Source organism: Somniosus microcephalus, chromosome 12 (genome assembly GCF_052327205.1).
Source record: "Somniosus microcephalus isolate GS21.2 chromosome 12, FLI_Smic_1.0, whole genome shotgun sequence".
Lineage (NCBI taxonomy): Eukaryota > Metazoa > Chordata > Chondrichthyes > Squaliformes > Somniosidae > Somniosus > Somniosus microcephalus.
Window position 1 is genome coordinate 221,240,332 of NC_140998.1, and position 26,006 is coordinate 221,266,337.

General features: G+C 52.3%; 1 protein-coding gene across 3 annotated transcripts in view; it reads right to left on the reverse strand.

Moving 5' to 3' along the window:
• Positions 1–26,006, reverse strand: part of dyrk1b (dual-specificity tyrosine-(Y)-phosphorylation regulated kinase 1B) — a 118,718-nt gene that overhangs the window by 68,244 nt on the left and 24,468 nt on the right. Inside the window, exon 1 of one of the 3 annotated variants that reach the window (XM_086004098.1) lies at positions 3,168–4,100. The exons of 1 other annotated variant lie outside the window; for it this stretch is intronic. Coding sequence is in view for 1 of the 2 variants with exons in the window: in XM_086004096.1 (XP_085860222.1) it covers positions 2,057–2,192 (136 nt within the window). In the remaining variant the exon portion in view is untranslated. Of the gene's footprint in view, positions 1–2,056; positions 3,039–3,167; positions 4,101–26,006 lie in introns of those variants that run through there. One more of the 3 variants, XM_086004096.1, reaches the window with a different exon arrangement.

Below are 26,006 nucleotides of genomic sequence, written 5' to 3' on the forward strand. Positions count from 1 at the left end.
CCTCGTGTCTTTAGCCAGTTTCTCCTGAAATGCTAGCCGCCTCAACCACTCCCTGTGGTAGCGAGTTCCCCATTCGCACCACTCTCTTGGGGAAAAGAAGTTTCTCCTGAATTCCCTATTGGATTTATCAGACTATCTTATATTGACGCCCCTAGTTCTGGTCTCCCCCACAAGTGGAAACATCTTCTCTGCGTCTACCCTGTCACACCCCCTCAGAATCTTATATGTTTCACTGAGATCACCCCTCATTCTTCCCAACTACAGAATTTGGAACCGAAATGCTTCAGAATAGTTAGATACAGGACTCTGTGTTAAGAACATAAGAAATAGGAGCAGGAATAGGCCACTTGGCCCCTCGAGCCTGCTCCGCCATTCAAGAAGATCATGGCTGATCTTAGGCTCAAAGCCACTTCCCTGCCCGCTCCCCATAACGCTTCACTCCCTTATCTTGCAAATATTTGTCTATCTCCACTTTAAATGTATTTAATGACCCAGCCTCCACAGCTCTCTGGGGCAGTGAATTCCACAGATTTATGACCCTCTGAGAAGAAATTCCTCCTCATCTCAGTTCTAAAAGGGCGACCCTTTATTCTGAGACTGTGCCCCCGAGTTCTAGATTTCCCCACGAGGGGAAACATCCTCTCTGCATCTACCTTGTCGAGCCCCCTCAGTATCTTATGTTTCGATAAGATCCCCTCTCATTCTTCTAAACTCCAATGAGTATAGGCCCAACCTGCTCAACCTTTCGTCATACGTCAACCCCCTCATCTCTGGAATTAACCTAGTGAATCGTCTCTGAACTGCCTCCAATGCAAGTATATCATTCCTTAAATAAGGAGACCAAAACTGTACGCAGTACTCCAGGTGCGGTCTCACCAATACCCTGTACAGTTGTAGCAGGACTTCCCTGCTTTTATACTCCAACCCCCTTGAAATAAAGGCCAACACTCCATTTGCCTTTTTGATTACTTGCTGTACCTGCATGCTAACTTTTTGCGTTTCATGCACAAGGACCCCCAGGTCCCTCTGAACTGTAGCATTTTGTAACCTCTCTCCATTTAAATAATAATTTGCTTTTTTATTTTTCCTGCCAAAGTGGATAACCTCGCACTTTCCCACATTATACTCCATCTGCCAAATGTTTGCCCGCTCACTTAGCCTGTCTATATCCCTTTCCAGAGTCCTCTGCACAACTTGCTTTCCCACCCATCTTTGTATCATCCGCAAACCTGGCTACATTACCCTCGATCCCTTCATCCAAGTCATTAATGTAGATTGTAAATAGTTGGGGCCCCAGCACCGATCCCTGCAGCACCCCACTAGTTACCGTTTGCCAACCAGAAAATGACCCATTTATCCCGACTCTCTGCTTTCTGTTAGTTAGGCAATTCTCTATCCATGCTAATATATTACCCCCAACTCCGTGAGTTCTTATCTTGTGCAGTAACCTTTTATGTGGCACCTTATCAAATGCCTTCTGGAAATCCAAATACACCACATCCACTGGCTCACCCTCGTCCACCCTGCTTGTTACCTCCTCAAAGAACTCCAGCAAATTTGTTAAACATGATTTCCCTTTCCTAAAACCATGCTGACTCTGTTTGACTGCAATATGTTTTTTCTAAATGCCCTGCTACAGCTTCCTTAATGAAGGACTCCAGCATTTTCCCAATGACAGATGTTAGGCTAACTGGTCTATAGTTTCCTGCTTTCTGTCTAACCTCCTTTCTTAAAATAGGGGTGTTACATTAGTGGTTTTCCAATCCGCTGGGACCTCTCCAGAGTCCAGGGAATGTTGGTATATTGCAACCAATGCATCCACTATCTCTGCAGCCACTTCTTTAAGACCCTGGGATGCAGGCCATCTTTTATTACAGGACTCCTTAACCCAATGGTACCAATACACTATGGAGAAAACAAAATTGCATTTAAACCCCCCTTAAATGTCATGCTGCGCTCAATTCATCCCCTGGAATTGCTGCCAGCGCTGTCATTGCCGGTGACAGACCTGCACCGATTGGTACGACACCCCAGGTACAGGCAAGGCCATACTAACTTCGTGACGGCTTCTTGGCACAGTGCGAGGTGGGCCGGTAGCAAATCGGATCCTGTTTAATCCATTCCGACTGGAGGGCAGCCAGCATGCTCGGGGGAGGAGATGGTTCAGCTTGGCTGGCGGAGGTGATCACCATTGGAGCAAACTTTTTACAGCGCGGCGAGCTCTGGGAGAAAACCCGGGGTTCGCCCGGTTTCACGAAGTGGCGACGATGAGAGAGAGAGGTGTCCTGCGGGATGGCGCCCGGAATCCAGAAGATGGGGCAAGGCAAAGTGTGGGAGAAGTCCAAAATTAGCCCGTGGGTCCCGTACTGCTCCTCCTGAATGGGCTCCGAGGGCTGGCGGCGGCAGCAGTGGGTATTTGAATGTCGAGGGTGGTATTCAACAGCAGCCAAGTGCCCGCAGAGATTCCGCAGGTAAATAAATAGTTAGTGTGTATATATATCTCTCAGTTAGCAGCTTGTCCGGGAGAAGTAATCACACCGCCAGGTACATCCTACACATATATACCCCCACAAAAGAAAATCAGCTGAAATCAAACTGGACGTGTCCCACGGACTTCAATCTTGAACAGGATCTTGTAGGTGAATTCTCCCGCTCCAAGTTGGTGGAGTGCCCTTGTGGGAGGCGAGGTTACAGTTTATATACAGTATGTATCGCACATTCACACACCCAGGGCTCGGGTTCCTGCAGCCGACGCCGACAGGGAAATGGGGAGAGAGAAGGCGGCCTCACACAGGCAGGCAGGCTCACAGTTGTGTCCTCAGATCCTCCTGTCACTCCAGCGCCGTGTGTGTATATATATATATAATATATATAAATTGCTGCGTTAATTGGACACCTGCACGTGTTTAAATGGCCTTCCTTTGGTTTATAAATACATCGCAGAGAGAGGCCACACTCACGTGATCAATGCCAGCTTCCTTTGCTCTTGTGCTTGTCGAAGCTTTCTTTGAGAAAACCCCTTTCTCCCCACCCACCCTCCCAGAAAAACACACACACGCCGCCCCTCTCCGTTCAGACTGTCCCCCTCCAAGACAAGATGAAATATCAAGTTAACCCCCCTCCCCTCCCTCACCACCACCACCACAGTTCTGAACAGATTTGCTTACAGCTGCATTTGAAAAAGGCTGGTGCCAAGTTCTGCCCGGTAGAGAGAGATTGGTTCTCCTTTTAATTCCCAGTTAGTTGCCTTCTCTTGGGGAGGAAGGAAGGAGGGGGAAGAGTGTCAGTCGATATTCCAGTAAAATCCCAGTCGATGAAGAAGCGAGTCCACCTCGAGCAACACACACAACACAGCCTTCAAAACTGCAGGGCAGAAACCCAGCCCAGACCCCAACAAAGGGAGATGTGGGGTTGAAAGTTTGCACAGGAGTGGGTTGGAGTTAAATCAGCTGTCTGCCTGCTGCGTCCCACAAGGAGCTCCTCTGCTGCTGCCTCTCTTCCGCCGACCGATTCATGGCAGCTCCCCACATCCCCTGGCTGGATCAGTAATTCCCCGGCTCGCCGTGAAGCGGGATCTCTCTTAGGGCAGGGCCATTTCTCCTCCTCTCTGTGGCAGCAAGCCGTCTTCTTCAGAGCCCCAGCCCCCTCTCTGAATCTCTGCAGCAAATAGGCTCTGCTGCTCCTCCTCCACTTCCCTGTGTGGCCGAGTTGCCTTTTAATCTGCAGAAAAGGAGTTTCCTCTCTCTGGCTGCTGGGGAGGAGAGAGAGAGCAGTTCATTCACTCGGCACCGTGGCTGCAGTTCCCCACACCTCTCTCTCGGTGTGTGTGTGCAGCCTCTTGCAACAAGCCAGCCCCGGGAGGGGCTGTAAATCTCGCTTGTATAATCCACCAAACGGGAAGGCGATGCTAAACGGACACCAGCAGCTGGGAGGGAGGGAGGTGGACGAAACCAGTCCCCGTGTCCACACCCTGAGCAGAGGCGGAGGAATCGACTCAACCTGGAGCAAAGGGAGAGGAGGAGGATGGGGGGGTGTGCAAAGACAAGACAGCAGCTGGGCAAACAAGGGCTCCTTTGCAAGTTGCAGTCACAACATTGCATTTTATTTCAGGCAGAGAGAGGGGGGGGGTTGCAATGCAGCTTCCTTGCAAGCTGCCTGTCCTCCCGGGGTAGCTCTACCCCTGTCCCGCCATGGTCCTGTCCGTCCTCATCAGCTCCATTTATAGTAACGAGCAGGCGGTAAATTTAGCAACCAGGCGCGCCCCCGCCTGAAACGCGGGCACGAGGATCCACCCCCCCACCAAGGACACATCAATTGCAAATTGCAGGTCAGGTTTATCCAGCCCACACCAGGTCACTTTATTTCCAATCATCATTGCTGGCCCCAGCCAAAGGGGGGATGCTTTCCTCTCTCAGTACCTTACCAGGATATCATCCTCAACCTGCTCCTCCTCAATCAGTCTTTCATTCTGCCCCCCCTTGCCAGGTGCCCAGTGCGCTGCTTGCCCCCCACAGCCCCTCGCCTGCGGGAAGAGGCAGGTCCGGGGTGAAGATCAGCACTCCACCGTGACACCAGCGAGATGGTGCTAATCGGTGCAAAAGAAGACAGAATTTAGAATCCAGACTGTGGCACACCCAGAGCGAAAGGCCTGATAATACCCCCCGGATAAATACACACACACCCCGATAATACCCCCGGATAAATACACACACACCCCGATAATACCCCCGGATAAACACACACACACACACACACCGATAATACCCCCGGATAAATACACACACACACACACACCGATAATACCCCCGGATAAACACACACACACCCCGATAATACCCCCGGATAAATACACACACACCCCGATAATACCCCCCGGATAAATACACACACACACCCCGATAATACCCCCGGATAAATACACACACACCCCGATAATACCCCCCGGATAAATACACACACACCGATAATACCCCCGGATAAAAACACACACACCCCGATAATACCCCCGGATAAATACACACACACCCCGATAATACCCCCGGATAAATACACACACACCCCGATAATACCCCCCGGATAAATACACACACACCCCGATAATACCCCCGGATAAATACACACACACCCCCCGATAATACCCCCGGATAAATACACACACACCCCGATAATACCCCCGGATAAATACACACACACACCCCGATAATACCCCCCGGATAAATACACACACACACCCCGATAATACCCCCCGGATAAATACACACACTCCCCGATAATACCCCCGGATAAATACACACACACACCCCGATAATACCCCCCCGGATAAATACACACACACCCCAATAATACCCCCCGGATAAATACACACACACCCCGATAATACCCCCGGATAAATACACACACACCCGGATAATACCCCCGGATAAATACACACACACCCGGATAATACCCCCGGATAAATAAACACAGCCCCGATAATACCCCCGGATAAATACACACACACCCCGATAATACCCCCCGGATAAATACACACACCCCCGATAATACCCCCGGATAAATACACACACACACCCCGATAATACCCCCGGATAAATACACACACACCCCGATAATACCCCCCGGATGAATACACACACACCCCCCGATAATACCCCCGGATAAATACACACACACACCCCGATAATACCCCCGGATAAATACACACACACCCCGATAATACCCCCGGATAAATACACACACTCCCCGATAATACCCCCGGATAAATACACACACACCCCGATAATACCCCCCGGATAAATACACACACACCCCGATAATACCCCCGGATAAATACACACACACCCCGATAATACCCCCGGATAAATACACACACTCCCCGATAATACCCCCGGATAAATACACACACACACACACACCGATAATACCCCCGGATAAATACACACACACACCCCGATAATACCCCCGGATAAATACACACACTCCCCGATAATACCCCCGGATAAATACACACACACACCGATAATACCCCCGGATAAATACACACACACCCCAATAATATCCCCGGATAAATACACACACACCCCGATAATACCCCCGGTTAAATACACACACACCCCGATAATACCCCCGGATAAATACACACACTCCCCGATAATACCCCCGGATAAATACACACACACCCCCCGATAATAGCCCCGGATAAATACACACACTCCCCGATAATACCCCCCGGATAAATACACACACTCCCCGATAATACCCCCCGGATAAATACACACACACACCGATAATACCCCCGGATAAATACACACACACCCCGATAATACCCCCGGATAAATACACACACACACCGATAATACCCCCGGATAAATACACACACACACCCCGATAATACCCCCGGATAAATACACACACTCCCCGATAATACCCCCGGATAAATACACACACACACGGATAATACCCCCGGATAAATACACACACACACACACACACACACCGATAATACCCCCGGATAAATACACACACACACCCCGATAATACCCCCGGATAAATACACACACTCCCCGATAATACCCCCCGGATAAATACACACACACACACCGATAATACCCCCGGATAAATACACACACACACCCCGATAATACCCCCGGATAAATACACACACACACCCCGATAATACCCCCGGATAAATACACACACACCCCCCGATAATACCCCCGGATAAATACACACACACACCCCGATAATACCCCCCGGATAAATACACACACTCCCCGATAATACCCCCGGATAAATACACACACACCCCCCGATAATACCCCCGGATAAATACACACACACACCCCGATAATACCCCCGGATAAATACACACACACCCCCGGATAATACCCCCGGATAAATACACACACACACCCCGATAATACCCCCCGGATAAATACACACACTCCCCGATAATACCCCCGGATGAATACACACACACCCCCCGATAATACCCCCGGATAAATACACACACACCCCCCGATAATACCCCCGGATAAATACACACACACCCCGATAATACCCCCGGATAAATACACACACACCCCCGATAATACCCCCGGATAAATACACACACACACCCCGATAATACCCCCCGGATAAATACACACACACCCCGATAATACCCCCGGATAAATACACACACACACCCCGATAATACCCCCGGATAAATACACACACACACCCCGATAATACCCCCCCGGATAAATACACACACACACCCCGATAATACCCCCCGGATAAATACACACACACCCGATAATACCCCCGGATAAATACACACACACACCCTGATAATACCCCCCGGATAAATACACACCGACAATACCCCCCCGGGTAAATACACACCGACAATACCCCCCGGATAAATACACACCGACAATACCCCCCGGATAAATACACACACACCCCGATAATACCCCCGGATAAATACACACACACACCCCGATAATACCCCCGGATAAATACACACACACCCGATAATACCCCCGGATAAATACACACACACACCCCGATAATACCCCCCGGATAAATACACACCGACAATACCCCCCCGGGTAAATACACACCGACAATACCCCCCGGATAAATACACACCGACAATACCCCCCGGATAAATACACACCCCCCGATAATACCCCCGGATAAATACACACACACCCCCCGATAATACCCCCGGATAAATACACACACACCCCGATAATACCCCCGGATAAATACACACACACACCCCGATAATACCCCCGGATAAATACACACACACACCCCGATAATACCCCCCGGATAAATACACACACACACCCCGATAATACCCCCCGGATAAATACACACACTCCCCGATAATACCCCCGGATAAATACACACACACACCCCGATAATACCCCCCCGGATAAATACACACACACCCCAATAATACCCCCCGGATAAATACACACACACCCCGATAATACCCCCGGATAAATACACACACACCCGGATAATAGCCCCGGATAAATACACACACACCCGGATAATACCCCCGGATAAATAAACACAGCCCCGATAATACCCCCGGATAAATACACACACACCCCGATAATACCCCCCGGATAAATACACACACCCCCGATAATACCCCCGGATAAATACACACACACTCCCCGATAATACCCCCGGATAAATACACACACACACACACACCGATAATACCCCCGGATAAATACACACACACCCCGATAATACCCCCCGGATGAATACACACACACCCCCCGATAATACCCCCGGATAAATACACACACACCCCGATAATACCCCCGGATAAATACACACACACCCCGATAATACCCCCCGGATGAATACACACACACCCCCCGATAATACCCCCGGATAAATACACACACACCCCGATAATACCCCCCGGATAAATACACACACACCCCGATAATACCCCCGGATAAATACACACACACCCCGATAATACCCCCGGATAAATACACACACTCCCCGATAATACCCCCGGATAAATACACACACACACACACACCGATAATACCCCCGGATAAATACACACACACACCCCGATAATACCCCCGGATAAATACACACACTCCCCGATAATACCCCCGGATAAATACACACACACACCGATAATACCCCCGGATAAATACACACACACCCCGATAATACCCCCGGATAAATACACACACACCCCGATAATACCCCCGGTTAAATACACACACACCCCGATAATACCCCCGGATAAATAAACACACTCCCCGATAATACCCCCGGATAAATACACACACACCCCCCGATAATACACCCGGATAAATACACACACTCCCCGATAATACCCCCCGGATAAATACACACACTCCCCGATAATACCCCCCGGATAAATACACACACACACCGATAATACCCCCGGATAAATACACACACACACCGATAATACCCCCGGATAAATACACACACACACCCCGATAATACCCCCGGATAAATACACACACTCCCCGATAATACCCCCGGATAAATACACACACACACCGGATAATACCCCCGGATAAATACACACACACACCCCGATAATACCCCCGGATAAATACACACACTCCCCGATAATACCCCCCGGATAAATACACACACACACACCGATAATACCCCCGGATAAATACACACACACACCCCGATAATACCCCCGGATAAATACACACACACACCCCGATAATACCCCCGGATAAATACACACACACCCCCCGATAATACCCCCGGATAAATACACACACACACCCCGATAATACCCCCCGGATAAATACACACACTCCCCGATAATACCCCCGGATAAATACACACACACCCCCCGATAATACCCCCGGATAAATACACACACACACCCCGATAATACCCCCGGATAAATACACACACACCCCCGGATAATACCCCCGGATAAATACACACACACACCCCGATAATACCCCCCGGATAAATACACACACACCCCCCGATAATACCCCCCGGATAAATACACACACACCCCGATAATACCCCCGGATAAATACACACACTCCCCGATAATACCCCCGGATAAATACACACACACCCCCCGATAATACCCCCGGATAAATACACACACTCCCCGATAATACCCCCCGGATAAATACACACACTCCCCGATAATACCCCCGGATAAATACACACACACCCCCGATAATACCCCCGGATAAATACACACACACCCCGATAATACCCCCCGGATAAATACACACACACACCCCGATAATACCCCCGGATAAATACACACACACCCCGATAATACCCCCGGATAAATACACACACACCCCCCGATAATACCCCCGGATAAATACACACACTCCCCGATAATACCCCCCGGATAAATACACACTACCCGATAATACCCCCGGATAAATACACACACACCCCGATAATACCCCCGGATAAATACACACACACTCCCCGATAATACCCCCCGGATAAATACACACACACACCCCGATAATACCCCCGGATAAATACACACACACCCCGATAATACCCCCCCGGATAAATACACACACACACCCCGATAATACCCCCGGATAAATACACACACACACCCCGATAATACCCCCGGATAAATACACACACACACCCCGATAATACCCCCCCGGATAAATACACACACACACCCCGATAATACCCCCGGATAAATACACACACACACCCCGATAATACCCCCGGATAAATACGCACACACACCCCGATAATACCCCCCCGGATAAATACACACACACACCCCGATAATACCCCCCGGATAAATACACACACACCCGATAATACCCCCGGATAAATACACACACACACCCTGATAATACCCCCCGGATAAATACACACCGACAATACCCCCCCGGGTAAATACACACCGACAATACCCCCCGGATAAATACACACCGACAATACCCCCCGGATAAATACACACACACCCCGATAATACCCCCGGATAAATACACACACACACCCCGATAATACCCCCGGATAAATACACACACACACCCCGATAATACCCCCCGGATAAATACACACACTCCCCGATAATACCCCCGGATAAATACACACACACACCCCGATAATACCCCCGGATAAATACACACACACACCCCGATAATACCCCCCGGATAAATACACACCGACAATACCCCCCCGGGTAAATACACACCGACAATACCCCCCGGATAAATACACACCGACAATACCCCCCGGATAAATACACACACACCCCGATAATACCCCCGGATAAATACACACACACACCCCGATAATACCCCCGGATAAATACACACACACACCCCGATAATACCCCCCGGATAAATACACACACACCCCCCGATAATACCCCCGGATAAATACACACACACCCCCCGATAATACCCCCGGATAAATACACACACACCCCGATAATACCCCCGGATAAATACACACACACACCCCGATAATACCCCCGGATAAATACACACACACACCCCGATAATACCCCCCGGATAAATACACACACACACCCCGATAATACCCCCCGGATAAATACACACACTCCCCGATAATACCCCCGGATAAATACACACACACACCCCGATAATACCCCCCCGGATAAATACACACACACCCCAATAATACCCCCCGGATAAATACACACACACCCCGATAATACCCCCGGATAAATACACACACACCCGGATAATACCCCCGGATAAATACACACACACCCGGATAATACCCCCGGATAAATAAACACAGCCCCGATAATACCCCCGGATAAATACACACACACCCCGATAATACCCCCCGGATAAATACACACACCCCCGATAATACCCCCGGATAAATACACACACACACCCCGATAATACCCCCGGATAAATACACACACACCCCGATAATACCCCCCGGATGAATACACACACACCCCCCGATAATACCCCCGGATAAATACACACACACACCCCGATAATACCCCCGGATAAATACACACACACCCCGATAATACCCCCGGATAAATACACACACTCCCCGATAATACCCCCGGATAAATACACACACACCCCGATAATACCCCCCCGGATAAATACACACACACCCCGATAATACCCCCGGATAAATACACACACTCCCCGATAATACCCCCGGATAAATACACACACACACACACACACCGATAATACCCCCGGATAAATACACACACACACCCCGATAATACCCCCGGATAAATACACACACTCCCCGATAATACCCCCGGATAAATACACACACACTCCCCGATAATACCCCCGGATAAATACACACACACCCCCGATAATACCCCCGGATAAATACACACACTCCCCGATAATACCCCCGGATAAATACACACACACCCCGATAATACCCCCGGATAAATACACACACACCCCAATAATACCCCCGGATAAATACACACACACACCCCGATAATACCCCCGGATAAATACACACACCCCCCGATAACACCCCCCGGATAAATACACACACTCCCCGATAATACCCCCGGATAAATACACACACACACCGATAATACCCCCGGATAAATACACACACACACCCCGATAATACCCCCGGATAAATACACACACACCCCGATAATACCCCCGGATAAATACACACACACTCCCCGATAATACCCCCGGATAAATACACACACTCCCCGATAATACCCCCGGATAAATACACACACACCCCGATAATACCCCCGGATAAATACACACACTCCCCGATAATACCCCCGGATAAATACACACACTCCCCGATAATACCCCCCGGATAAATACACACACTCCCCGATAATACCCCCCGGATAAATACACACACACCCCCTGATAATACCCCCGGATAAATACACACACACCCCCTGATAATACCCCCGGATAAATACACGCACACCCCGATAATACCCCCGGATAAATACACACACACCCCGATAATACCCCCGGATAAATACACACACTCCCCGATAATACCCCCGGATAAATACACACACACCCCCTGATAATACCCCCGGATAAATACACACACACCCCGATAATACCCCCGGATAAATACACACACTCCCCGATAATACCCCCGGATAAATACACACACACACCCCGATAATACCCCCGGATAAATACACACACTCCCCGATAATACCCCCCGGATAAATACACACACACACCCCGATAATACCCCCCCCGGATAAATACACACACACCCCGATAATACCCCCGGATAAATACACACACACTCCCCGATAATACCCCCGGATAAATACACACACACACCCCGATAATACCCCCCGGATAAATACACACACACCCCGATAATACCCCCGGATAAATACACACACACCCCGATAATACCCCCGGATAAATACACACACACACCCCGATAATACCCCCGGATAAATACACGCACACACCCCGATAATACCCCCCGGATAAATACACACACACTCCCCGATAATACCCCCGGATAAATACACACACACACCCCGATAATACCCCCCCGGATAAATACACACACACCCCGATAATACCCCCGGATAAATACACACACACCCCGATAATACCCCCGGATAAATACACACACATCCCGATAATACCCCCGGATAAATACACACACTCCCCGATAATACCCCCGGATAAATACACACACACCCCGATAATACCCCCCGGATAAATACACACACACCCCGATAATACCCCCGGATAAATACACACACTCCCCGATAATAACCCCGGATAAATACACACACACCCCGATAATACCCCCCGGATAAATACACACACACCCCGATAATACCCCCCGGATAAATACACACACACACCCCGATAATACCCCCCCCGGATAAATACACACACACCCCGATAATACCCCCGGATAAATACACACACACCCCGATAATACCCCTGGATAAATACACACACACCCCGATAATACCCCCGGATAAATACACACACACCCCGCTAGTACCCCCCGGATAAATACACACACACCCCGATAATACCCCCGGATAAATACACACACTCCCCGATAATACCCCCGGATAAATACACACACACCCCGATAATACCCCCCGGATAAATACACACACACCCCGATAATACCCCCGGATAAATACACGCACACCCCGATAATACCCCCGGATAAATACACACACTCCCCGATAATACCCCCGGATAAATACACACACACCCCCCGATTATACCCCCGGATAAATACACACACACCCCGATAATACCCCCGGATAAATACACACACTCCCCGATAATACCCCCGGATAAATACACACACACCCCGATAATACCCCCGGATAAATACACACACACCCCGATAATACCCCCGGATAAATACACACACACCCCGATAATACCCCCGGATAAATACACACACACACACCGATAATACCCCCGGATAAATACACACACACACCCCGATAATACCCCCGGATAAATACACACACACCCCGATAATACCCCCGGATAAATACACACACACCCCCGATAATACCCCCGGATAAATACACACACACCCCGATAATACCCCCGGATAAATACACACAGACCCCGATAATACCCCCGGATAAATACACACACTCCCCGATAATACCCCCGGATAAATACCACACACTCCCCGATAATACCCCCGGATAAATACACACACACCCCGATAATACCCCCCGGATAAATACACACACACACCCCGATAATACCCCCGGATAAATACACACACACACCCCGATAATACCCCCGGATAAATACACACACACACCCCGATAATACCCCCGGATAAATACACACACACACCCCGATAATACCCCCGGATAAATACACACACACCCCGATAATACCCCCGGATAAATACACACACACCCCGATAATACCCCCGGATAAATACACACACACTCCCCGATAATACCCCCCGGATAAATACACACACACTCCCCGATAATACCCCCGGATAAATACACACACACACCCCGATAATACCCCCGGATAAATACACACACACCCCGATAATACCCCGGATAAATACACACACACCCCGATAATACCCCCGGATAAATACACACACACCCCGATAATACCCCGCAGATAAATACACACACACCCCGATAATACCCCGGATAAATACACACACCCCCCGATAATACCCCCGGATAAATACACACACACCCCGATAATACCCCCCGGATAAATACACACACACACCCCGATAATACCCCGCAGATAAATACACACACACCCCCCGATAATACCCCCCGGATAAATACACACACACACCCCGATAATACCCCCCGGATAAATACACACACACCCCCCGATAATACCCCCCGGATAAATACACACACACACCCCGATAATACCCCCCGGATAAATACACACACACACCCCGATAATACCCCCTGGATAAATACACACACACCCCGATAATACCCACGGATAAATACACACACACCCCCGATAATACCCCCCGGATAAATACACACACACCCCCCGATAATACCCCCCCCGGATAAATACACACACACACCCCGATAATACCCCCTGGATAAATACACACACACCCCGATAATACCCACGGATAAATACACACACACCCCCGATAATACCCCCGGATAAATACACACACACCCCCGATAATACCCCCCGGATAAATACACACACACCCCCCGATAATACCCCCCCGGATAAATACACACACACACCGATAATACCCCCGGATAAATACACACACTCCCCGATAATACCCCCGGATAAATACACACACACACCCCGATAATACCCCCGGATAAATACACACACACCCCGATAATACCCCCGGATAAATACACACACTCCCCGATAATACCACCAGATAAATACACACACTCCCCGATAATACCCCCGGATAAATACACACACACCCCCCGATAAATACACACACACCCCGATAATACCCCCGGATAAATACACACACACACCCCGATAATACCCCCGGATAAATACACAAACACCCCGATAATACCCCCGGATAAATACACACACACCCCGATAATACCCCTGGATAAATACACACACTCCCCGATAATACCCCCGGATAAATGCACACACTCCCCGATAATACCCCCGGATAAATACACACACTCCCCGATAATACCCCCCGATAAATACACACACTCCCCGATAATACCCCCGGATAAATACACACACACCCCCCGATAATACCCCCGGATAAATACACACACACCCCGATAATACCCCCCGATAAATACACACACTCCCCGATAATACCCCCGGATAAATACACACACACCCCCCGATAATACCCCCGGATAAATACACACACACCCCGATAATACCCCCGGATAAATACACACACACCCCGATAATACCCCCGGATAAATACACACACACACCCCGATAATACCCCCGGATAAATACACACACACACCCCGATAATACCCCCGGATAAATTCACACACACCCCCCGATAATACCCCCCGGAAAAATACACACACTCCCCGATAATACCCCCCGGATAAATACACACACACTCCCCGATAATACCCCCGGATAAATACACACACACCCCGATAATACCCCCCGGATAAATACACACACACCCCCCGATAATACCCCCGGATATAAATACACACACTCCCCGATAATACCCCCGGATAAATACACACACTCCCCGATAATACCCCCGGATAAATACATACACACACCCCGATAATACCCCCGGATAAATACACACACACACCCCGATAATACCCCCCCGGATAAATACACACACACCCCGATAATACCCCCCGGATAAATACACACACACCCCGATAATACCCCCCGGATAAATACACACACACCCCGATAATACCCCCGGATAAATACACACACACCCCGATAATACCCCCCGGATAAATACACACACACTCCCCGATAATACCCCCGGATAAATACACACACTCCCCGATAATACCCCCCGGATAAATACACACACACACCGATAATACCCCCGGATAAATACACACACTCCCCGATAATACCCCCGGATAAATACACACACCCCCCGATAATACCCCCGGATAAATACACACACACCCAGATAATACCCCCGGATAAATACACACACACCCCGATAATACCCCTGGATAAATACACACACACCCCGATAATACCCCCGGATAAATACACACACACCCCGATAATACCCCCGGATAAATACACACACTCCGCGATAATACCCCCGGATAAATACACACACTCCCCGATAATACCCCCGGATAAATACACACACTCCCCGATAATACCTCCGGATAAATACACACACACCCCGATAATACCCCCGGATAAATACACACACTCCCCGATAATACCCCCGGATAAATACACACACACCCCGATAATACCCCCGGATAAATACACACACACCCCGATAATACCCCCGGATAAATACACACACACCCCGATAATACCCCCGGATAAATACACACACACACCGATAATACCCCCGGATAAATACACACACACCCCGATAATACCCCCGGATAAATACACACACACACCCCGATAATACCCCCGGATAAATACACACACACCCCGATAATACCCCCCGGATAAATACACACACACACCGATAATACCCCCGGATAAATACACACACACACCCCGATAATACCCCCCCGGATAAATACACACACACACCCCGATAATACCCCCCCGGATAAATACACACACACCCCGATAATACCCCCCGGATAAATACACACACACCCCGATAATACCCCCGGATAAATACACACACACTCCGATAATACCCCCCGGATAAATACACACACACACACACACACAGACAATACCCCCGGATAAATACACACACAAACCCCCCCCACAGATAAATACACAAACACACAGGCTCTCTTCGTTAATTGCAGTTGTCCCTATCAAAGTAGCACGATTACAGTGAAATGTTTCAGTTAAAATGTTGGGGAGGGTTAGAGAGGGGAAATCAGCCAGGGTTCCTGCTCCTGATCACTGTCCAGTGACCCCTGGGTTAGAGAGAGGGGAAATCAGCCAGGGTTCCTGCTCCTGATCACTGCCCAGTGACCCCTGGGTTAGAGAGAGGGGAAATCAGCCCGGGTTCCTGCTCCTGATCACTGTCCAGTGACCCCTGGGTTAGAGCGAGAGGAAATCAGCCCGGGTTCCTGCTCCTGATCATTATCCAGTTATCCCTGGGTTAGAAAGGGGTGAAATCAGCCAGGGTTCCTGCTCCTGATCATTATCCAGTGACCCCTGGGTTAGAGAGAGGGGAAATCAGCCAGGGTTCCTGCTCCTGATCACTGTCCAGGGACCCCTGGGTTAGAGAGAGGGGAAATCAGCCCGGGTTCCTGCTCCTGATCACTGTCCAGGGACCCCTGGGTTAGAGAGAGGGGGAAATCAGCCCAGGTCCCTGCTCCTGATCACTGTCCAGTGACCCCTGGGTTAGAGAGAGGGGAAACCAGCCAGGGTTCCTGCTCCTGATCACTGTCCAGGGACCCCTGGGTTAGAGAGAGGGGAAATCAGCCCGGGTTCCTGCTCCTGATCACTGTCCAGGGACCCCTGGGTTAGAGAGAGGGGAAATCAGCCCGGGTTCCTGCTCCTGATCACTGTCCAGGGACCCCTGGGTTAGAGAGAGGGGAAATCAGCCCGGGTTCCTGCTCCTGATCACTGTCCAGTGATCCCCTGTTGCAATGTGCTACTGTGTTAAGGGCAGGATTGGGTTTGAGCTTTGTTGTCTTGGTGTCATTCACTATCCCAGACACTCTCTTGGACCCACAGAAGGCCGGATCATTCGGTGGACGACAGGATGGCGGCAGCCTTGGAACCTGCACCCCAGAAACGGTCAATGCCTTCAGAGGAGGGAGAGGGGGAAGGGAATCATTAAAATAAAATCATTCTTCCTATATAATTTATACACATGCGTGGTACAATATGGGGAGTGATTATAAAACAAATTGGATCAATATTTCAAGGGGGGAAATGTGCAGGGCTATGGCGGACGAGCAGGGGGGGGATTGGGGCTAATTGGAGAACCCGTTCAAAGAGCCAGCGCAGGCACGATGGGCCGACTAAGAACATAATAAATAGGAGCAGGAGTCGGTCCATCGGCCCCTCGAGCCATTCAATAAGATCACGGCTGATTTACACTCCAGTGAAACACCGGGCACTGGCGGAGAGGACACGGAGATGCATCGAATGACACGGCCCAGGAGGAGGCCATTCGGCCCATCGAGCCTGTGCCAGCTCTTTGAACAAGCTCTCCAATTAGTCCCACTCCCCCCTCGCTCTTTCCCCAGAGCCCTGTGAATGTTTCCCCTTCAAGTATTTCTCCGATTCCCCTTTTGAAAGTTACTATTGAATCTGCTTCCACCGCCCTTTCAGGCAGTGCGTTCCAGGTACTGACCGTTTTCCTATTTCACATTTTGAAACCTAGGCATTTCAACTCGTGCGAAGGGGACGGGACCGAGGTGGCCGTTCCAGTTCCGCCGCATCTTTACTTGGCAGATGCAGCGCGGGGCTCAGTTACTCAGGTCACCCCGGGGTTAAAAAGCTCCGCGCGCCATTCAACCGGCCCCCAAAACACCGGCTGGAACTTTGCGTTCAAAATGTTCTTTGCCGAGAACACATTCGCAAGGGACACACTGAAATTGATTCCAGCGTTATTACCCGGTCACCTTCAAACACACAGAGTACAATTCGCTGTTCAAAGTGACAAAAGAACAAGCCACCATTCCAGGCCGCCGTCCCCCAGCCTGTCGCTTCCCCATTACCAGCTTTTACAATCGGTCATACAGTCCATCGCTCCCATCTTCTCCCGCTCTTACGGGTAGCAATACGCCACCTCAAGTGGTCAAACCTCATTCGAGCCTGCTCCGCCATTCAATATGATCATGGCTGATCTTCGACCTCAACTCTATTTTCCTGCCCCATCCCCTTATCCCTTGTCCTGGACTTCCCCCATCAGCGGAAAACATTTCTCGCCATCTACCCAGAGGGTTCCCTACCCCCCACACACACTTCTTCCTCTTCTTAGGCAGTCCCTCGGAACCGAGGGTGACTTGCTTCCACACTAACAATGAGTTCCCAGGTGACTGATGAGTCCAATGCGGGACCGACAGTCTCTGTCACAGGTGGGGGCAGACGGTGGTTGAAGGGGCGGGTGGGTGGGGTGCCTGGGTTGACGTGCACTCCTTGCGCTGCCTGCGCTTGGCTTCCGCTTGCTCCCGGCGAAGAGACTCGAGGTGTTCAGCGCCTTCCTGGAAGCTTCTCCACCACTTTGTGTGGTCTTGGGCCAGGGATTCCCAGGTGTCGGTGGGGATGTTGCACTTTTTCAAGGGTGTCCTTGAAGCGTTTCCTCTGCCCACCTGGGGCTCCCTTGCCGTGCCAGAGCTCCGAGTAGAGCGCTTGTTTTGGGAGTCTCGTATCGGGCATGCGGACAATGTGACCCGCCCATCAGAGCTGATCGAGCGTGGTCAGAGCTTCGACGCTGGGGATGTTGGCCTGAGCAAGAACACCGACGTTGGTGCGCCTATCCTGCCAATGGATTTGCAGGATCTTGCGGACGCAGCGTTGGTGGTACCTCTCCAGTGCTTTGAGGTGCCTGCTGTACATGGTGCATGTCTCTGAGGCATACAGCAGGGCAGGTATGACTGCTGCCCTGTAGACCATGAACTTAGTGCCGGGTTTGAGGTCCTGGTCTTCAAACACTCTCTGAGACACACAGACACACACAGACAGACACAGACAGACACAGACACAGACACAGACACAGACACAGACAGACACAGACACAGACACACACAGACAGACACACACACACAGACACACACACACAGACACACACACACAGACACACACACACACACCCCTACCCAAACCCAGGAACGCTGACTCAAGTGTACTGTTCCCCACTGCCCCCCGCCCCCCCCATTGACTCGGGGAGAGGGTTCCAACTGGCTCAGTGCTATACAAGGGAACACCAGACTCACTAGGCCATGGGGGATGCTGGAGATGAAGCTATATTGGGTCATTGACACATGACCTGCCAAATGACCAGTGTGTCGAAGTCTAAAAATTGAACACATGGTGAATCACAAGGCCATGAGTGTCACTGGGGCACAGTTCAAGAGCCAATGATGTGTCAGGTATTAGTAAAGTACCACATATAGATAAATAAGCAGGCAGGAAATGAGGGCATCAGCACAGTCGTACACCTGGTGACCCAGTAACACCCAGAGGGTCAGCTGTGGCTCAGTGGGTCACACTCTCGCCTCTGAATAAGAAGGTTGTGGGTTCAAGTCCCACCACAGAGACTCGAGCACAAAATCTAGGCTGACACTCCCCAGGGATAATACCGCACTGTCGGAGGGGCAGTACTGAGGGAGCGCCACACTGTCGGAGGGGCAGTACTGAGGGAGCGCCGCACTGTCGGAGGGGCAGTACTGAGGGAGCGCCGCACTGTCGGAGGGGCAGTACTGAGGGAGCGCCGCACTGTCGGAGGGGCAGTACTGAGGGAGCGCCGCACTGTCGGAGGGGCAGTACTGAGGGAGCGCCGCACTGTCGGAGGGGCAGTACTGAGGGAGCGCCGCACTGTCGGAGGGGCAGTACTGAGGGAGCGCCGCACTGTCGGAGGGGCAGTACTGAGGGAGCGCCGCACTGTCGGAGGGGCAGTACTGAGGGAGCGCCGCGCTGTCGGAGGGGCAGTACTGAGGGAGCGCCGCACTGTCGGAGTGGCAGTACTGAGGGAGCGCCGCACTGTCGGAGGGGCAGTACTGAGGGAGCGCCGCACTGTCGGAGGGGCAGTACTGAGGGAGCGCCGCACTGTCGGAGGGGCAGTACTGAGGGAGCGCCGCACTGTCGGAGGGGCAGTACTGAGGGAGCGCCGCACTGTCGGAGGGGCACTACTGAGGGAGCGCCGCACTGTCGGAGGGGCAGTACTGAGGGAGCGCCGCACTGTCGGAGGGGCAGTACTGAGGGAGGCCGCACTGTCGGAGGGGCAGTACTGAGGGAGGCCGCACTGTCGGAGGGGCTGTACTGAGGGAGCGCCGCACTGTCGGAGGGGCAGTACTGAGGGAGCGCCGCACTGTCGGAGGGGCAGTACTGATGGAGCGCCGCACTGTCGTAGGGGCAGTACTGAGGGAGCTCCACACTGTCGGAGGGGCAGTACTGAGGGAGCGCCGCACTGTCGGAGGGGCAGTACTGAGGGAGCGCCGCACTGTCGGAGGGGCAGTACTGAGGGAGCGCCGCACTGTCGGAGGGGCAGTACTGAGGGAGCGCCGCACTGTCGGAGGGGCAGTACTGAGGGAGCGCCGCACTGTCGGAGGGGCAGTACTGAGGGAGCGCCGCACTGTCGGAGGGGCAGTACTGAGGGAGCGCCGCACTGTCGGAGGGGCAGTACTGAGGGAGCGCCGCACTGTCGGAGGGGCAGTACTGAGGGAGCGCCGCACTGTCGGAGGGGCAGTACTGAGGGAGCGCCGCACTGTCGGAGGGGCAGTACTGAGGGAGCGCCGCACTGTCGGAGGGGCAGTACTGAGGGAGCGCCGCACTGTCGGAGGGGCAGTACTGAGGGAGCGCCGCACTGTCGGAGGGGCAGTACTGAGGGAGCGCCGCACTGTCGGAGGGGCAGTACTGAGGGAGCGCCGCACTGTCGGAGGGGCAGTACTGAGGGAGCGCCGCACTGTCGGAGGGGCAGTACTGATGGAGCGCCGCACTGTCGTAGGGGCAGTACTGAGGGAGCTCCACACTGTCGGAGGGGCAGTACTGAGGGAGCGCCGCACTGTCGGAGGGGCAGTACTGAGGGAGCGCCGCAGTGTCGGAGGGGCAGTACTGAGGGAGCGCCGCACTGTCGGAGGGGCAGTACTGAGGGAGCGCCGCACTGTCGGAGGGGCAGTACTGAGGGAGCGCCGCACTGTCGGAGGGGCAGTACTGAGGGAGCGCCGCACTGTCGGAGGGGCAGTACTGAGGGAGCGCCGCACTGTCGGAGGGGCAGTACTGAGGGAGCGCCGCACTGTCGGAGGGGCAGTACTGAGGGAGCGCCGCACTGTCGGAGGGGCAGTACTGAGGGAGCGCCGCACTGTCGGAGGGGCAGTACTGAGGGAGCGCCGCACTGTCGGAGGGGCAGTACTGAGGGAGCGCCGCACTGTCGGAGGGGCAGTACTGAGGGAGCGCCGCACTGTCGGAGGGGCAGTACTGAGGGAGGCCGCACTGTCGGAGGGGCTGTACTGAGGGAGCGCCGCACTGTCGGAAGGGCAGTACTGAGGGAGCGCCGCACTGTTGGAGGGGCAGTACTGATGGAGCGCCGCACTGTCGTAGGGGCAGTACTGAGGGAGCGCCGCACTGTCGGAGGGGCAGTACTGAGGGAGCGCTGCACTGTCGGAGGGGCAGTACTGAGGGAGCACCGCACTGTCGGAGGGGCAGTACTGAGGGAGCGCTGCACTGTCGGAGGGGCAGTACTGAGGGAGCGCCGCACTGTCGGATGACACATTAAACCGAGGCCCCGTCTGCCCCTCAGGTGGATGTAAAAGATCCCGCGGCCACTATTGGAAGAAGAGCAGGGGGAGTTCTCCCTGGTGTCCTGGGGCCAATATTTATCCCTCAACCAACATCACTAAAAAACAGATGATCTGGTCATTATCACATCGCTGTTTCTGGGAGCTTGCTGTGCGTGAATTGTCTGCTGCATTTCCTACATTACAACAGCGAGTCAAAAAAAGTGCTTCATCGGCTGAGAAGGGCTTTGGGACGTCCCGAGGTGGGGAAAGGTGCTGGAGAAACGCGACTCTTTCTTGTCTTTTTTAAAGCCACCGGTTATCCTGTTGAAATCTGAAGGGGGGCAAGATGGAATTGAGGCGGAGATGGAGGGGGAGAAATGCAGGACAGAGGTGTGGAGAGGAAGGTGGTGCCTTTCAGGAGCAGATTCGGCTGCCGGAACCATCGGAGTGCGCAAGTCGTGACCGCGGTGCACCGCAGGTGCCTCTTTTCATGCCCAAGTGCGATGGGTTATGTTGCACGAGCACCATTAATCACTATTATATTTTTTTTAAAGTTTCTGTAGGCTGCTCGCCTCCCTCCTCCGCCGGGTGAGGTAATGCAGGATTTGCAGCCCAAGTTATCTCGGGGAGGCTGCACTTGGTAAAGAAAGAGCAATCTAAAAATAAGAGAGACGAGACGCCTACACAACCCAGAGAGCTGGTACACGAGGGAGGGAACAGGTTAATCACTTCTCTTCGTGCAGTGCAGAACAATGCCAGCTCGTGAGTGCACAGCGAGCAGGGAGCCGTGTCAGAACAGCCAGTGCTGTAGACATCTCCTCACACAGCAGTCCGAACCGGGAGACGTCCCGCTGCTGCAGTTCCCCCTCTGCATCGCCCCCCCCGCCGCCCCTCCGTCTAACTTTGCTGGGAAGCAGGGATGTAATTAAAAGCTGGGCTGTGGCCACGAACGGGGCAAGGAGGGCATTTTATAACGATAGCCCCGCCCAGTGTCACATGGGGGCACAGTAAGAACACTAGAATTAGGAGCAGGAGTCGGCCATTCGGCCCCTCCAGCCTGCTCCGCCATTCAATAAGATCATGGCTGATCTTCGACCTCAACTCCACTTTCCCGCCCGATCCCCATATCCCTTGATTCCTTTAGTGACCAAAAATCTATCAATCGCAGCCTTGAACATACTCAACGACTGATCATCCACAGCCCTCTGGGGCAGAGAATTCACAACCCTGAGTGAAAGATTCTCTCACCTCCCAATCTCTGTAACCTCCTCCAGCCCCTACAACCCTCCCTATCTCTGTAACCTCCTCCAGCCCCTACACCCCTCCCTATCTCTGTAACCTCCTCCAGCCCCTACACCCCTCCCAATCTCTGTAACCTCCTCCAGCCCCTACAACCCTCCCTATCTCTGTAACCTCCTCCAGCCCCTACACCCCTCCCTATCTCTGTAACCTCCTCCAGCCCCTACACCCCTCCCAATCTCTGTAACCTCCTCCAGCCCCTACAACCCTCCCTATCTCTGTAACCTCCTCCAGCCCCTACAACCCTCCCTATCTCTGTAACCTCCTCCAGCCCCTACACCCCTCCCTATCTCTGTAACCTCCTCCAGCCCCTACAACCCTCCCTATCTCTGTAACCTCCTCCAGCCCCTACAACCCTCCCTATCTCTGTAACCTCCTCCAGCCCCTACAACCCTCCCTATCTCTGTAACCTCCTCCAGCCCCTACACCCCTCCCTATCTCTGTAACCTCCTCCAGCCCCTACAACCCTCCCAATCTCTGTAACCTCCTCCAGCCCCTACAACCCTCCCTATCTCTGTAACCTCCTCCAGCCCCTACAACCCTCCCTATCTCGGTAACCTCCTCCAGCCCCTACAACCCTCCCTATCTCGGTAACCTCCTCCAGCCCTACAACACTCCCTATCTCTGTAACCTCCTCCAGCCCCTACATCCCTCCCTATCTCTGTAACCTCCTCCAGCCCCTACAACCCTCCCTATCTCTGTAACCTCCTCCAGCCCCTACAACCCTCCCTATCTCTGTAACCTCCTCCAGCCCCTACAACCCTCCCTATCTCTGTAACCTCCTCCAGCCCCTACAACCCTCCCTATCTCTGTAACCTCCTCCAGCCCCTACAACCCTCCCTATCTCTGTAACATCCTCCAGCCCCTACAACCCTCCCTATCTCTGTAACCTCCTCCAGCCCCCACAACCCTCCCCATCTCTGTAACCTTCTCCAGCCCCTACAACCCTCCCTATCTCTGTATCCTCCTCCAGCCCCTACAACCCTCCCTATCTCTGTAACATCCTCCAGCCCCTACAACCCTCCCTATCTCTGTATCCTCCTCCAGCCCCTACAACCCTCCCTATCTCTAACATCCTCCAGCCCCTACAACCCTCCCTATCTCTGTAACATCCTCCAGCCCCTACAACCCTCCCTATCTCTGTATCCTCCTCCAGCCCCCTACAACCCTCCCTATCTCTGTAACATCCTCCAGCCCCTACAACCCTCCCTATCACTATAACCACCTCCAGCCCCTACAACCCTCCCAGATCTCTGCGCTCCTCCAATTCCAGCCTCTTGTCCATCCCCCCAATATCCATCGCTCCACCATTGGCGGCCATGCCTTCACCCTGCCCCGAGCTCTGGAATTCCCTCCCTAAACCTCTCCGACCCTCTCCCCCTTTAAGAGGCTCCTTAAAACCGACCTCTTTGACCAAGCTTTTGGTCGCCTGTCCTCATATCTCCTGATGTGGCTCGGGTCAAACTTTGTTTTGTAACGCTCCTGTGAAGCGCCCTGGGATGTTAAAGACGCTGTATAAATGCAAGCTGTTGTTGCTGAAGAAATTCCTCCTCATCTCAGTCCTGAATGGCTGACCCCTCATCCCGAGACTGTGACCCCTGGTTCTAGACTCTCCAGCCAGGGCGGGGGAACAGCCTCTCAG